Source organism: Rhinatrema bivittatum, chromosome 2, assembly GCF_901001135.1.
Source record: "Rhinatrema bivittatum chromosome 2, aRhiBiv1.1, whole genome shotgun sequence".
In the NCBI taxonomy this organism is placed as follows: Eukaryota; Metazoa; Chordata; class Amphibia; order Gymnophiona; family Rhinatrematidae; genus Rhinatrema; species Rhinatrema bivittatum.
In genome coordinates this window covers 334,567,193-334,584,934 of record NC_042616.1, presented here as the reverse complement: position 1 = coordinate 334,584,934, position 17,742 = coordinate 334,567,193, and the positions used below count along the sequence as shown (strand labels likewise).

General features: G+C 43.5%; 1 protein-coding gene across 1 annotated transcript in view; it reads left to right on the top strand.

Moving 5' to 3' along the window:
• Nucleotides 1-17,742, top strand: part of ITGA9 (integrin subunit alpha 9) — an 855,720-nt gene that overhangs the window by 734,215 nt on the left and 103,763 nt on the right. Inside the window, exon 24 of the mRNA XM_029589807.1 lies at nt 17,213-17,338. Within this exon, the coding sequence (XP_029445667.1) occupies nt 17,213-17,338 (126 nt within the window). The remainder of the gene's footprint in view (nt 1-17,212; nt 17,339-17,742) is intronic.

Here is a 17,742-nt window from a genome sequence, read left to right as displayed (position 1 = left end):
AACATGCCCCTTCGAAGAGGACCGGCACTTATTTGCGTACTGGTGTTTACGTGTGTGGCCAGGCCTTGTGCCCGCCGGGTGAATCTTCAAAGGCGCCCGGCCACGCGCGTAAACACCAGAATTTATGCATGTAGGGTTTTGAAATCCGCCGTTTAGTCTCCTAGAGCTTGAAGCCAGGTCTTCAATGATCTTGGTTGATAGACTCTTTCCCTTAACTGGTTTTTTTCTTTTTTTGGTTTGGACTGCACATGGATTTGTGCCTTCGTCTTTCTGTTAAGCTGCTGCACTGGTGGTAAAGTGGAGTGGGTTTGATGGGGGGAGGGGAATGGCATATATAATTTCTGTGGAGTTGTTTCTGCACCTCATTGCTGGATTTATCCTGATATTGTACTTTTCTATTGGATGTGAAGTGAACAGAGTAAACTACTCCATATAATCAACAAATTTAAACATAAAGATCGGGGTTACAATGGCCAATCTCCAATCTTCGGGTACAATGAACAATTTTAATGAATGGTTAGAAATTACTAGGAATAGATCTGCAATTTCATTTTTGAGTTCTTTCAGAACTCTGGGGTATATACCATCTGGTCCAGGCAATTTGCTACTCTTTAGTTTGTCAGGTTGCATAATAAATATAATCTGTATGATAAATATTTTTTTTTAATTTATTGTTTATTCAATTTTATAATTTACAAACAAAGATAACTTTGCTTAGTAATTCAGCAGAAAGTTAACACATAAGAAAATATATTCCACTTAATCAAAACAATACAGGAAGTACAATATCTTTCACATTTTTCAAAGGTAATATTGTGGGAGAGAGATAGAAAACAAGAGGAGTATTAATTGAAATAATATTAATAAAGGCAATAAAGGCAAAATAATATTAAGAAAGGCAAAACTCTCCTGTTATACCATCATAATTCTGCGCAAGCATATCTTTTAATTCGCGGGGGTAACCAACTTGACATTTAAGAACTCCCTTAAATGCTCAGGATTATAAAACACATAGACATTTCCAGAGAATTTTATTACACATCTTGCAGGATATCTTAAAAGAAATTCCGCGCCCAGTGCACGAACCTCTGGGCGCATTTTTAAGAAATCTTTCCTGTGTAACTGTGTTACCCTGGATAAATCAGGAAATATACGGAATAGCCCTCTGAGATAGGTAACATTTATTGCTTTAAAATAATGCTTCATAATTAATACGTTGTCATTCTCAGAATATAATGAAACAAACAAGACTGGTCTTTCCAGCACTTCAAGACCTGAACTTTCTAAATACTCAGACAAGTTCTCAAAATCTCCCATATCCCCTATTGGGGATATCTGAATTTGGCTTTGTCTCTGTTTCAGGAATAGAATTTTCTTCATCGTTGGTAACTGCTCTTCTGGGATCTTTAAATTTTCCTTTAAATACCTTTTAAATGTTATTAACAGTAGTTCGCCAACTACCTTAGGAAAATTCAAGACCCTTATATTTAATTGCCTTAAATAATTCTCCACAGTTTCAAGCCTCCGCATTGAAACTGCTTGTTCCTTCATAGACACCACACTTGATTCAGTGAGTTGTTTTAAGTCATTTTTCACTTGTGCTAAATCTTTAGTTTGTTCTTCATTCTTTATCTTAACTTGATTTTCCAGGGAAGTTATTTTCAGGGAGTTTTCATCTATTTCTCGGGTATATTCATTAACTACCCTGGTCATCCCCACTATCAAATCCCAAAGGGACTCCATAGTTATTATAGCCGGTCTTATTACCTCAAGGGAGCATTTCAAACCTCCTATTACCTCACTTTCTCCTTCTCCCGCTGTTAGTCTCTGCGGTACTCTCTCGGCGCTCTCTCCAATTTTGTGCTGTGGGGGATGGTAGAGAATGCTCCTGGTCTGCTGCCTCATCGAGATATCCACCCAGTTGAGTCGGAACGGTGACATCATCCACAGGCGACCCAGCATGCTTGGTGGGGCTTGGAGGGGTAGCTCTCGGCTGTTCTTGCGGCTCTTCTGGGGTCAATGATATCTCCCCAGGTGGCGACAGTACTCCTGCTTCGATCCTGCTAGTGGGGCTAAAGACCCCCAATTGTGGTATAGTCATCGCATACTGCGATATTACCTACTGACCGACTGGAAGTGAGGGCACGGGTGGGTATACCCTCACTTTACTCTTCCTCTTGTGAGGCATTTCAATTGTTATTAGGAAAGACAAGGAAAACAGGAAAAATTTGGGAGCGTCTGCGTCTGCGACCGCTCAGGGAGCCATCTTGGATCTCTCTCCAGAAGCTTTTCATGATAAATACTTTTACTAAATACATTTTTACATCTTCCAGCTTTGCTGTGATTTGTTTTAGTTCATCTGAATCATTACCAATGAATACACTTTTTGGCACGGTTATCTATCAAGCATCCTCCTCAGTGGGCAAAGAATTATCTTTCTGTGATGGCCTTATCTTGCCTAAGTGCTCAACCCCTCAATCATCTAATGATCCAATTGATTCTCTCTCATAGGCTTCGTGCTTCAGATATATATTTTAAAAGTTTTATTATGAGCTTTTGCTGTGGCAAGCTTCTTTTCAAATTCTCTTTTAGCCTGCCTAATCAGTATTTTACATCTAACTTGCCAATGCTTATGCTTGTTCCTATTTTCTTCAGATGGATTTTTTTTCAATTTTTGAAAAAAATTCTTGTGGCTAAAATAGCCTCTTTCATCTCACCTTTTAACCATGCCAGCAGTCATTTGGTCTTCCTTCCACATTTTTTAATGCATGGATACTTCTGGTCTGGGCTTCAAGATAGTGGGCTGGATTTTAAAAGCCCTGCGGGCGTAAATCCGGCTGGATTTACGCCCGCAGGGCACTTGGGTACCGGCATGCCTATTTTGCATAGGCCGCCAGCGCGCGCAGATCCCGGGGCTTCGTAAAAGGGGCGGGAAGGGAGTGTGTCCGGGGGCGTGTCCCGGGTCAGGGGCGGTTCAGGGCGGGACTGGGGGCGTGGTCAAGGCCCGGGGGGCGTGGTCAAGGCCTCCGGACCAGCCCCCAGGTCGGGTGATGGCGCGCCAGCAGCCCTCTGGCGTGTGCAGATTTACGCCTGCTGGGGTAGATCTTATAAATTTGCACAAGCGCGTACTTTTGTTCGCGCACCAGGCGCGAACAAAAGTACGCTGGATTTTATAAGATACACGCGTATCTTATAAAATCCGGGGTCGGCGCATGCAAAGGGGTGCACATTTGTGCAACTTGCACGCACCGAGCCCGGCACGCGCTGCCTGTTCCCTCCGAGGCCGCTCCGAAATCGGAACGGCCTCAGAGGGAACTTTCTTTCCACCACCCCCCCCCCCCCCCCCCCCCCCGGCACCTTCCCCTCCCTTCCTCTACCTAACCCACCCCCCCGGCCCTATCTAAACCTCCCCACTACCTTTGTTGGCAGATTTACGCCTGCTTTCACCCAACCCGGGGGCTGGTCCGGAGGCCTCGACCATGCCCCCGGGCTGGCACCACGCCCCTGGTCCAGCCCCGAACCGCCCCCTGACCCCGGACACGCCCCCTCCCCGCCCCTTTTACGAAGCCCGGGACTTACGCGCGTCCCGGGGCTGTGCACACACCGGTGGCCTATGCAAAATAGGCGTGCCGGCGCGCAGGGCTTTTAAAATCCGGCCCGCTTTCAGCAGGCGTAAATCTGCCAACAAAGGTAGGGGGGGTTTAGATAGGGCCGGGGGGGTGGTTAGGGAGGGGAAGGTGCGGGGGGTGGAAAGAAAGTTCCCTCTGAGGCTGCTCCGATTTCGGAGCGGCCTCGGAGGGAACAGGCAGCACGCGCCGGGCTCGGCGCGTTCAAGTAGCACAAATGTGCACCCCCTTGCATGCGCCGACCCCGGATTTTATAAGATACGCGCAACTATGCGCGTATCTTATAAAATCCAGCGTACTTTTGTTCGCGCTCGCGCAAATTTATAAAATCTACCCCAGTATATTTAAGCAATGACCATGCCTGATGTAAACTCTTAACCTTTGTAGCTGTACCTTTTCAGTTTTTTTCTAATAATTTTCCTTATTATATCAAAGTCTCCCTTTTGACATTTTAATGCTAGAGCTGTAGATTTACTCAATGTCCTCCCTCCAGTTATTATGTTACATTTGATCACACCAGGATCACTGATGCCAAGCAGTCCCCATGACTGCTGCCTCTCACACCAAATCTTGTGATCCACTAAAATGGCTCCCCATCTTGTTGGTTCCCAGACCAACTGCACCATGAAGCAGTCAATTATTTCATCTAGAAACTTTACTCCTTATCATATTTTCATGTTACATTTACAAGTTAATATTGGGATAAGTGAAATCTGCCATTATTACTGTGCTTCCTTAATCTCTAAGCATTTCATTCTTCCATCTGTTCATTTTGGGTAGGTGAACAGTTATACGAGTATACCTCTGCCGCTATATTCTTCCCCATCACGCATGGAATTTCCACCCATAATGATTCTACTATTCATTTAGGGATAGATTTTTAAAGCGTTACGTGCGTGACCGGCCTTACGTGCACTGGGCCAATTTTCAAAAGTCTGGTCACGCGTGTAAGTCCTGGGCCCTCGGGAAAGGGAGGGGAGGGGGCGGGGCAGGGCTAGAGGCCCCCAGCACAGCGACCATTTGCTGCTGTGCTGGGGATCGCGTGCTGGCAGGCTGCCGGTGCACGCATCCTGCGCCTGCCCCCAAGACAGGTGCAGAAGGTAAAATAAAGATTTGGGAGAGGGCTAGGTTAGGGCTAAGGGACGGGTAGGAAAGGGGAAGGGAGGTTAGTGTAGGGGGTTGGGAAGTTCCCTCCCAGTCTGCTCCGAAATTGGAGCGGACTAGGAGGTATCTGAGGAAGGCCGCGGGTGTCGGCGTGCACAGGATGCACAAGTGTGCATCCCCTTGCTCGCGCCGACCCCCGATTTTATAACATGCGCGTACCTGCGCACGCATGTTATAAAATCAGGCATCCATGTGTGCACGCCGGGTAGCACGCACACATGGATGCGCGTGTGCATTCTTTTAATATCTACCCTTTAGTCTGCTGTAGGATCTTTATCCTATTGGACTCTATGCCATCCCTAACATTAAGCATCCCCCAACCCCCATCAAGTTGATCCTCCCTATTATTGCGATATAATTTGTACCCTGGTATAGCACTGTCCCATTGGTTATCCTACTTCCACCAGGTCTCTGAGATGCCAATTAAATCTACCTTTTCAATCAGTGCTATACATTTTAATTCTCCAGTCTTACTTTTTAGACTTCTGGCATGAGCATACACACCCTGAGGAGTTGTCATGATCCTGCCTGCTACACAGCCCCCCACCAGCAGAAGTCATTAGTGAGCCTCTCTCACAGCTGCTCTAGCTGCCTTTTTGCTGATCACTTGATGTGGCAGTTCCAGACCTGTTTAGCCCAGTTTCTCCATGTACTTGCCTCTTCGAGTCACCTTGGCTCCTTGCATTGGCTCTTATTACTGCATGGCCATTCTGGCCGCCTTTCTCCAACCTTGCCCTGTAGCTTTCTTGGTCTTTCTGCCTTGCTCTGTGCCCTTCCAGGCTTCTTGTCCTGCCTTGAGGCCTTCTAGGTTCGCCTAGCTCAGCTTGTGGCCTGTGTGGGCCTTCTTGTTTATTGTTTGCTTGTTCTAGTCTTGCCCTTGTCCTGCCTATCCAGTCCTTTTCTCCAGTCCAGGCCGTGCCCTCAGTTCAAGTCTTTGTTTGCAATGCCTTCAGTACCATCCTTGTCTCTAGTTCCAGGCCTTGTCACTTGCCATCAGTGCCAGCCTTGTCTCCAGCCCAAGCCTTGCCTTGGATTCAGCCTGTGTCCCCAGCCTTGCCTGTATCCAGCTCTTGCTGTCACCTTGTGTCTCCGACTTGTGTCCCTCAAATGGAGGGACTTATTATTTGTGTTTGCCACGTTGTAGTGGGGAAAATGATTGTTTTATGGGAAAATCATTTTGGACATTATGGTATTTTCTATATCACTGCATAATGTTGTTGAAAATGGACAGGACCGATCATTAATATTCAGTCCTTGATTAGTTTTCAAATTTAGCAAATTCTATGGAGTAGATAATCAAACTACCTGCATTTCGTCAAACCCCTGTAGTTAATTTTTACCCATGATGGTTTACCGAAATAATCAAAACTATGTGGTTTGTATTGCTTTGATAATTGCCCTGTGAAAATTACCCACACAAATCTGCGCCTACTTTGTGTGGATACTTTTTATTCATTTATTTATTTATTTATTTAACATTTTTATATACCGACCTTCATGAAAGAAAATTCATATCAGATCGGTTTACAGATAACATGAGGGGAATAACAAAGTCAACCATATAACAAGAAATGAAAGTTACATATAACAAGGGGTATTAACCTGGAGGGCTAGGATAGCCGGAGCGATAGAAGGCATAACTGAACAAATTAGATAATACAATAATATGATGAGAAGAGGCATAAGTGTATAGGCTACACTTGTCAGAGAGTTTAGGTAGGAGTCAGTGTCTGAATTAGTGAGGAATTGCTGGAACTGTAGGTTAAGTGAAGGCCTGGATGAAGAGCCATGTCTTTTTAATAGGGATGAGCAGAGGAGCCACATATGTTTCATATGGCATACGTATTCGTCGGGGCCAGATACATTGTATCCATTCAAAGGGGGCCCCCGATCCATTGATACGTGCCATTCTTATTCGTTTCTCTTTTAATTTAATTAACTACAACCCCCCCCCCCCCCCCACCCTCCTGACCCCCCCCAAGACTTGCCTAAATTCCCTGGTGGTCCAGCAGGGGTCCCGGAGCGATCTCCTGCACTCGGGCCGTCGGCTGCCAGTAATCAAAATGGCGCCAATAGCCTTTGCCCTTACATGTCACAGGGGCTACCGCTGCCATTGGTCGGCCCCTGTCACATGGTAGGAGCACAAGATGGCGCCAGCAGCCGACGGAGGGAGAGCAGGGGACGCTCCAGGACCCCCGCTGGACCACCAGGGAATTTAGGCAAGTATTGGGGGGGGGTTGTTTAAAATTGCCATTTCGATGGCCGAACAACGAATCCGGCCATATATATTGCAGATTCGCGATATGTTGCAAATGAATGCACACCCCCTACTTTTAAAAAGGCAAACCTAGGCAGGTACTTTTGATTATTCAAAACTACTTTCATAAGTGCCTCCCCCAACGAAACCCCACCCTGGGAAAGCTTCCAAAGATATGTGGGTAAAAGTGCTTGTGTTGCTGATGTCCTCAGGTACTTTTACTTGCTTAGAGGGTGGGCAGTACTCAAAAAGCTTGTTTACACCCATAGAAATTTTTTTTGATTACTGCTCTTCTATGTGTAGTAGTCTGTGTAAGAAAACACTTTTAGGATTGTGTAGGCTGCATCGTCTGCTTATCACTGTCTGCGCAGCCTCCCTTTAACCCAGCTCGGGGTTACCTTTGCATTTACAGACATGATTGCAGAGATTCTCAGCTTTAGACAAGAACTTACAGGGAGGTCACTAAATCTAGAATATGTAAAAAGATAACCATTTTTTCCAGGTTCTATTCCCCTGTCTTAAATAGAATAAAAAGCATTATGTTTAAGTTTAAAAGAAGTTAGTGGTACTGCAATAAGGACAATGAAATACATCGTGTTCACTTCTCTCTCTCATTCCTGCTGCGTTTGTTAAAACTGAAGCTGTTGCCTTTCTTTAAAATTTTAGCATTGGAGTGTTAACATTTATAAGTGGACATAGAAGAACGAAAAATGGTGAGGGAAACTTTCAAAATCCATGTACCCAAGTAAACCCAATTAAAAAAAAAACCAAAACTTGCGAGGCCTCCGTGCAGCTGGAAATATGCGCGTTCTGTGGAAATCTTCACATGGGCAGGCTTAGGTTGTGGGAAGCAACAGCACGCCTTTTCACAACTTCTGTCCATCGTTTAGCAGGGAAAAAGTACTCACAGAAAGAAAAGAAGAGGCAGATCTCTGCATATGCTTTCCTCCCCAGGCAAATCTGAAATTCGGTTATGTTTTCAAAGGGGAAATGTGCTCCTGCTTTCCCGTTGAGAATAGCTGCCAAGCCTGCAGGTAAAAGTAGCTGCGGACTGGGCAGCTACCGGCAGACTTTTGAAAATTGCTCCGTCGGTTTTACAAGAGGGATTGTGCTGTGCCTGTTAATCTCCAGAATTTCTCCCTAGAATCACCTCAGTGACTGGAAGTCCCACAGTCTTTCAGTTTCTCCCCTGACCCTTATGTGACTTTTCGCCTTACTGCAAGAAGAAAATCCCTAGCTATGTATCCAATGTCACCAAACTTATCCAACCTGTACCAAGCGCTTCACGTTTTACTGATGGCATCCTGTGATATCCTGTATTTTATTGCCTCCAGAATTCCCTTCTACACATGTATGGGAAATGCTGGAAGATCATCCCTACTTAAGAAAGATATGCGGTGCAGCTCACAATGATATTAAATATCCCGTGCCTTTTCCAAATGTGCTACTTACTGTTTGTCTGGGTGCATGCAGCTTACTTTGGGTATCCCAAATGCTTTCTAAAATCAGCAGAAAATATGTAAGCGGTTGCAATCTGATCTGACAAGGGTTTATCCTCATTTTCTGCTTTATCTTTGCATCTAAAAATTAGTAAATGAGGGAAGCCCTAAAGGAAACACTTCTTGAAAAGCAGCATTCTTCAAAAGTGAAGTCATCTAATTTCTTTTTTTTTTTTTTTTGTTACTTTAGCCAACACATCCTGTGTCTTCAAAGCTTTGTGGTTTGTACTGACCTCAAAGTGCTGGCAAGGTATCCTTTAAGCTGTTAGGGATACGCCATCTATAAAATTTATTAGTGGTTCTTTAATATACAAACTGCTACAACTTCCAGTAATTTTTTGAAGAACTAGCTGGAAACGAGAAAGAAGCTTTAGTGTTACCCCCTTTGCTCACATCTAACTAATACGGTACTCTATATCTTGGATTTCAAGAACAATTAATAATCTAATACTTTTATTCTGTAGAGATGTAGTGATAATGCTTCCTTTCTTTCTATCTAGCTCTGTGAATTGTTTGTGGAAGGTGTCGGATTAAGGACACTGGGTGAAACAGTCGTTCTGTTTATCCCCAGAGTAAGTACTGATGACTGCAGTGCCACGCTACATGATTCAGGCTGATGCAATATCGAGAAATGTTAAATGGGCGCTCATGATTTTGTCCGATCCACTTCTTGGGGTGACCAATTTAATATTTAAATGGGCTGCCATGGTGAAAAGGAGGCGCTAGAGAAAAGTTTGCGTCACTAGTGCCTCCTCGGCATTGGGCGCCCAGGAGAGGTGGCTGTCAGAGGGTTAGGAAAATGGATGTCCCTTTTCCGTACCTGACTGCCAGCACAATTTCTTTTTAATTTTATTTTTTATTAGGGTTCTCCATTTTCAGTTCCTCCGACTTAATATCGCTATGATATTAAGTCATAGGAACTATAGAAAAGCACTGTTTTCTGCTTTTCTGTAAACTGTTTTGGCTCCTCAAGAATTAACACCTGCTCCGGGGCAGGTGTTAATTTTTGAGGGTAAAAATGTGCGCGTTGGGCACACTTTTTTTTTTTTTTTGGCATTGGGGGGAACAGCTATTAGCCTCAACATGAATTTACATGTGATGAAGCCTTTTAGCTACACCCTTGGGTGGCCGTGCATTTTGGATGCACGAACCCCCATTTTGCATCAGGGGTTATGGACGCACATCCAATCATGTGTTGAGCAGTGTGCTGTGGTATTCCATCGGCCTCATTGTGACTATGGAGGGACCTCTGCAAGGTGGGAGTAGTTAAGATTTTGCACCATAATCTAAGGACTAACATTTACACGGTAACTTTCAAACAAGTTCTCAGGTGCCCAAATATACTTGTATATGAATGAACAGCAAGATGCACTGAAATTTTATATCCTGCTCGCATTTTATAAAATAGGCCTGGTGTGTGTATGTGTGCTCCTAATTTTAAGTGTTTACGCACAAGTGAGGGACTTTTATAACATGCACATGTCCAGGAAATGACCAGTTTAACCAGTTTGCCCACCAGTTTGCTCAGTCTATAACTATGTCCTCAAGACTCCCCTGATTATTTATTTATTTATTTATTTATTGTTTTTGTTATACCGAGTTTCATGATAGGCATCACATCAACCCCTAGTTGAGCCAGACCCCTCAGGCAGTTCATATATGGCTAGAAATAGTTTTATTCAGATTTACACCTCTTCAATACCAGAAGTAACTTTGCGCTGAAACGTATCTGGATGCGGATATCTCTTGGCCCCGCCTCATAGGTACATACCCCATCCACATTCTGTCCCTTTTTTCCCCAGTGGAAGATATTTGCACAGTGGTTCTTGTGCCCATAAGAACATAAGAAATTGCCATGCTGGGTCAAACCAAGGGTCCATCAAGCCCAGCACCCTCCAACAGAGGCCAAACCAGGCCACAAGAACCTGGCAATTACCCAAACACCAAGAAGATCCCATGCTACTGATGCAATTAATAGCAGTGGCTATTCCCTAAGTAAACTTGATTAATAGCAGTTAATGGACTTTTCCTCCAAGAACTTATCCAAACCTTTTTTGAACCCAGCTATACTAACTGCACTAACCACATCCTCTGGCAACAAATTCCAGAGCTTTATTGTGGCCTGTTTATAAAATCGACTGGGTACTCTTAAGTGATACATGCACATGCATCTCCCGGTTTTGCCGCACAAATCACTTTTAAAATTCACCTTTTAGGGTGTCAGTTGCAGTGCATTTATTTAGTGATATGGGCATTGAGAACCCCACTCCATTCCATCTACAGTAGATTTCTTTATTTCTTTATTTTCTACATTTAGAATCTGTACTATCTACCATTCTAGGCAGCTTACAAGTAAACATATATAATATAAATACATAAAATTAGTAAAAAAAAAAAACAAACGAACCATAAAACATAATATATAATACATAATATAAGTTATACTAACATAGTCAAAACAAACAAATAACACTAATGAACCTCAATCAAAAACATAAGAAATGTAAAAATGGACCTCTGCTTCAGGTACTGGTAGTTTCAAAATGATGACATTAACTCACTGAATGCCTGCTCAAATAAAAAAGCTTTTAGCGGCTTCCAGAACTGCTTGACAGTGGACTCTGCTTTCAGCTCCTCAAGTAATGTATTCTATAATAGTGGACCAGCCACCCCAAACCATCACTCCCTAGCTTCCAAAAGATACACCTGTCTGATAGTTGGAACCTCGAAAAGTTTACGAGCGACTGCTTGCTGCAGGGACATCAGTTGACTGTAACTTACCATACTGAACCAATCTCAAACCAGTAATGTAGATAGGAAAGGGTCTATTTGCGTTTTCAAGTGCAGAAAACACTAACTTCTACATTTCTAAAGAAGCTATTCATTTTGGATAGTATATTGTAGACAATTTATAAGACTATTACTGAATTGAAAAGAAGGATCTATAACCGGATGATTGTTTTTCATGGTTTTACTGTATAGTTACCTATGATTTACAGTACATATAAATGAATTTATAAACAGATTCTATGGATTAAGGAGGGAGATGTCTGAACCAACTCTCTGCTTCAGTCTCTACATTTCTGTTATCTTTCATTGGACTTATTTATTGTATTTTCTCTTTGTGTAAGTTGTAAACCGCTGCGAAGGCTAATGCCAATGCGGCGGTATAGAAAAACTAGTAAACTATAAACTACTTGTTCTATGTTCACTAAGTGCTTTCGTCTTATGTTGTATGCTAAACTGTTAATCCATACGCTGCTTTTTCTTCACAAGATTCGTCTACTGAAAGGATCTACAGGCAGATTTTTTTAATTCTCTGTTCTAACTATACCATGTTATTATTTATTTAAAGTATTAGCAAGGCTCCAACCTTATTTCTGAGCCAGCGAGAGTAACAATGAATAATAAATTGTAAGTTAGCTTCTCTTAAAGTTACTTCTAATGGTAATAGTCAGTATCGAATTCGAACTTCATATAAGTGATTTAATGACTCTCATAACATCCCGCAGGCTCTTTTGGCATCTCTGCTCTTTATTTATTTATTTTATTTATTTAAAAACTTTTATATACCGGTATTAGTATGCATACATCATACCGGTTTACAATGTAACTTTAAAGGTAGAAATTACAATGAACAGGGAGGGCGAACAAGGAGGAGTATACAAAGAGCAGGAGGTGGAGGAATTAAAGCAATAAATAAAAACTGCAACGGACTATTTACAGGAATATACAAGGCGTAGGCAAGATACTTGCAGAAGTCGGTGTACTTAATCAGGGTAGGCTTGTCGGAAGAGCCATGTTTTAAGTTTTTTTCTGAACTTGGCGTAACATGGCTCTAGCCTGAGAGTGGTAGGGAGGGTGTTCCATTGTTTAGGGCCTGCAATGGATAGTGCACGGTCCCTAGTAGAGGAGAGGTGGGCTTTTTTCAAAGGGGGAATGGAGAGGGTGCCTTTGTTGACAGTGCGAGTGGGTCGTTCAGTGCGTATAGGACGAAAGGGTTCATCCAACCAATTGGAATTGTGCGAGTGGATGGACTTGTGCACTATGGTTAGAATTTTGAAGAGAATTAGGGATGCGATGGGGAGCCAGTGGAGTTCTTTGAGTATTGGGGTAATGTGATCAGCTTTCCTTGAGTTGGTGATGACCCTGGCGATGGCATTCTGGAGCATTTGTAAGGGCTTGGTGGTGGAGGAGGGTAGGCCAAGGAAGAGGGCATTACAGTAGTCCAGCTTTGAGGAAAGGGTGGCTTGGACGACGGTGCGGAAGTCATGATAGTGGAGGAGGGGTCTGAGTTTCTTCAGGATGTGAAGCTTGAAGAAACCTTCTTTGAGGATGGAGTTGATCTGTTTTTTGAGATTGAGTTGTTGATCTATGATAACCCCAAGGTTTCTTACTGTGGGTTGGGGTGTTATGACGTTGAATATTAAGCCGCAATTGGGATCATAGAAACATAGACGTGACGGCAGAAGAAGACCAACGGCCCATCCAGTCTGCCCAGCAAGCTACGCAGTTTATCCATTTTTTTCCCCCTTTTTTCTCCCTCCCACCCGTCTCTATTGGCTTCCAGCACCCTCCGGCTCCAATTCCCTTCCACCCCTCCACCAATGCAGAGAGCAGCGCCATCCTAGTGAACATCCAGCTCAATCAGGGGTAGCAACCGCCGCAACCAGCAGGCCACACCCCTGCCCCTTACCCACCCCTGTTTTGTTTGCTTGTTTGTTTTTTTTTTTTTTTTTTTGAGATGGAAGCCCTCCATCCTTCCGCTCCGTGAAGGTGGAACACCAACCACTGGCCACTGGCATCCCGCTCCGTGAATGCCTCTGTGGCTACTGCCGCTCCATGCAGTGTTTTGCTGCCTGAAGGTGGAACACCAACTACTGGCCACTGGCATCCCGCTCCGTGAATGCCTCAGTGGCTACTGCCACTCCGTGCAGTGTTTGCTGCCTCCTCTCTATTTATGCCCACTAGACTTGATGGATCCACAGTGTTTATCCCACGCCCCTTTGAAGTCCTTCACAGTTTTAGACTTCACCACTTCCTCCGGAAGGGCATTCCAGGCATCCACCACCCTTTCTGTGAAGAAATACTTCCTGACATTGGTTCTTAGTCTTCCTCCCCGGAGCCTCAGCTCGTGACCTCTGGTTCTGCTGATTTTTTTCCTACGGAAAAGGTTTGTCGTTGTCTTTGGATCATTAAAGTTTTTCAAGTATCTGAAAGTCTGACTCATATCACCCCTGCTCCTCCTTTCCTCCAGGGTGTACATATTTAGATTCTTCAATCTCTCCTCGTACGTCATCCGATGAAGATCCTCCACCTTCCTGGTCGCCCTTCTCTGTACCGCTTCCATCTTGTCTTTGTCTCTTTGCAGATACGGTCTCCAGAACTGAACACAGTACTCCAGGTGAGGCCTCACCAAGGACCTGTACAAGGGGATAATCACTCGATATTCCTCTCTCTATGCAGCCCAGCATTCTTCTGGCTTTTGCTATTGCCTTGTCGCATTGTTTCGCAGACTTCATATCATTAGACACTATCACCCCAAGGTCCCTCTTTCTTTAATCATTGGTTACAAATTCACTTATTGGTCACAAATTCAATTATGTGCATTTTTTGTTGATTTTTTCTTTTTAAATGAAATATTTCTTAAATAGATTAGTTGAAGAATACTTCCCTTTCGGGGATCACAGTCCATGGAGGGTGCAACCCTTCCAGGAAAATCAGAGTGCAGTTCGATGTGCATGTTTCGCGTCCAATGCTGCTTCAGGAACTCCTCTGACTGTGTGTTGTTTCCGCATTTACATGCTGGGATACCTTCGGTTATGCTTTAATTTAGCCTCGCAAACGTATATATTGCATCATCGCGGTTCGGGAGAGATCTCCTACCGATCTCTCCCGAACCGCGGTACTGACTATTACCATTAGAAGTAACTTTAAGAGAAGCTAAAGTACAATTTATTATTCATTATTTATTTAAAAACATATATCCCACATTGTACAACAAATGCCATTCTAAGCAAGTTATATTTTAAGACATAAACAATTTTAAAAACTTGGATTATAAACACAGCAGTAAAATAAAAAGACAAACAGTACGAATTACAAACACAGACAATGTATAGGAAGGAATTGAAATGAAGATCAAGTTTAGGGACAGACTGGGCACTATTTGACTACTTCAGAAAAATGAAAAATAGTTCGTGTTGGCCAGGCTACAAGATAATCCACTGTTGATTGCCATATTATTCATCTGAACATGCAAACTGGGATTTTCCTAATAGTTCATTGAGAATTGTGAGAATTCTGTGGCTATTAAATTTATTAGCTCAATATTGTAAATACATGACAGTAGATATAACATATTCAGCAAATGTAAATTTCAACATAGAGTAGTGGTTGACCAATAAAAGAAATGGGAAGATTTACATAAGTTGTCCACGTTTTTAAAGGGGCAATTATGGCAGTTTGGCCAGGGCCTAGTTAAGAATTGTTAGGCCTCTGGTACAGAAAATTAAGGGCCCCTGATCTAGCATATAGACAACCATTTCTCTTATCATATATATGGAAGGAGAAAAAAGGATTATAGACTAACTGGGGGTCCTGGATGCCTAACATAGATTTTTCAGGAACCTTGGACCCCTGCACCAAAGTCCCCCCTTTCTAATTTTTAAAATCCAACTCTGCCCATTTCTTCACCTATCTCCTCCTTCCCTTCTACCTCCAGGAATGGTGGGTAGCTCCTCTCTTGAGTCCAGAGCAACCCTAAGTCTCTGGTTTTTTTTTTCTCCCTGTGCTCAGTCTCTAGCTTTGTCTTTCGGGTTGGCCACACTGGGCTTGCATCCCCTTCTCGGTCTGAAGGTCCTGGTCTAGATGGGTTATTCCTTTACTTCTGCTAGGATTCAGGGATGGTGATGAGCTGCAGCTGCATGTCTTTTCTACAGGACCAGTGAAATCTGGCAAGTCACTTTTTGTCTGCCTACGAATGGTGCCGATCTATCACTTCAAACTTCTTTCTTCACCTTTCATCCTCATTTCCCTCTATCTCCCTTCTACATACCTCTCTCTTCATAGCCCTCCATCACCCCTTTTCCATCAATTCTTACTCTTGCCCTCCCTCAGCACCGTATCCTTTGTCTTCCTTCCTTTTCTCTCTGCCCTCCTCCCCTTCCCCTCCTTTGCTCTATCCCATCTTGAGCACCACCAGCTCTTATTTCCTGTGTAGCCTCAGGGCAGAATCAGACCTCATTGGCTCTTCTCTTCTTTGTAGCCTTAGGGCAGCATCAGACACAGCTAACTTCTTGCTTCTCCATGGCAATTGGACTGCACTAGTTGCCACCAGCTCCTATAACTAAGTCTGCAGCAGCCTTTAACTTACTAAGTGGAGATTATTCATACAAGGGTGTCCTAACAGCAGCCTGCCTCCTTTCCTTGCATACTTACGTTCAAAACTAGAAATATTCATTTTCATAGGGAAAAAAGGAGGAAGAGTGGCCCCAGGGATTCCTCAGTGTTGCTGTGCCTGGGAGGGAGAACAGATGGGCTCTATCGTCTCATCTTTGTCTGCTCTGATTGGTGGCCCCACTTCAGCCAATGACAACCCCCCCCCCCCCCCCCCCACCGTAACCAGTACACAAAGAACAAGCTTGTTACTACAACCATGAAACTGACTTATTCAAGTAGGGTTGTAGGTGCAACTCCTTGGTATGTAGTACTGGAATAGAACAATCCATTCTCAAAAGAAGCAAATGGCTTTTACAGTCCAGATTTTGTACCACAAGAACAGGTTTTCTTTCCCTGAAGCACTCTCAAGGCGCTGAGTGGCTTATCACAGAGCTGTAGATGTCTGTACTGATTCCCTAACTGGTTCTGTAGGGATATAGAGGGAGATTGGGTTTTGCAGCACCCATAAGCAAACTGAATTTGTGGAGAAAATTGCTTTTCATTTAAAAACAATTGTTTTTCAGCTAAGTTTGGATTTTTTTTTCAAGATTTTGTTTTGTATCTCACAAGGCAATCAGTACTCCTTCCTTATGGATCCTCTGGAAATGCAGGACTACCATGGACTGAAGATCAGATGGTAATAAGTTGGTGGTGGGGTTAGGTAGAAGTTAGTGCATTATACTGTCCAGCCAAAGTCCACATTGGATTTATTTGGTGATATCAAACTCATGCACCTACTTTCATGAACAATCACCTAGTTGGTCACAGTTAAGTGGCATCCTGGTTTTAGAAGAGACACAGTGCTAGACAGAAATGGCTAGAGAGGCAGAGGCAGTGGCAGTGCAGCTCCAGAATGAGGTATGCTGGCAGTGAACTGTCACTACATGTAACCTGGCTATGTGCTGGCTATCTTGCTACTGTCTGGAATGGTTTCATTTTTCCATTTCAGGCAGTTGCTTATTTCTGTGTTGGCTTTTGGTATGAAGAACCAAAAATTTACAGAGAATGTGAAAAAAACAAAATAACTCCAAGAAGCAAAGTTTATTTGTTCTCTATTTAGTCTTAACATTTACAATCCAATAAAACAAGAATTGGTGAAATATTAGGTGTTTTATTTTTACAGAAGCAAAATCATTGGCATAATGAGCAAACAAAGTTCCTAGCACCACGCTCTAACTGTGGTTTATTTAATGTTTTTATCTTTTTTTCCCCCCCCTATCCACCAGGTTGGCCAGGAGAAGGGAAACTGTTCTTTCCAGAAAAACCCTGACCCCTGCATCATTCCTCAGGAAAAAGACAACATATTCCATACTATATTTGCTTTCTTTACAAAGTCTGGCAGGAAAGTGCTGGTAAGCAATTTGACATCTGACTTGATAATAATTATTCATGGTACAGTTTAAATGTGCTTGGTTCTGTGTAACTGGCAAGAGAATAGATGTGGGGCAAGGTATGGTAGAGACAAGAGTCACTGCCTAGTAGGGATGTGCAGCAGGGACGGATTCGTCCCATTCAGTATTCGTATTCGTTGGGATCCAAATCCGTTGCATCCATTCTCGGGGGACCCCGATCCGTTCATTAGTTACATATGTATTCGTTTCCCAAACAAAAACCCGATCCCAACCCTTTACAACTCCCCACCCTCCTGATCCCCCCAAGACTTGCCAAAAGTCCCTGGTGGTCCAGCGGGGGTCCTGGAGCCATATCCTGCACTCGGGCCGTCGGCTGCCAGTATTCAAAATGGCGCTGATAGCCT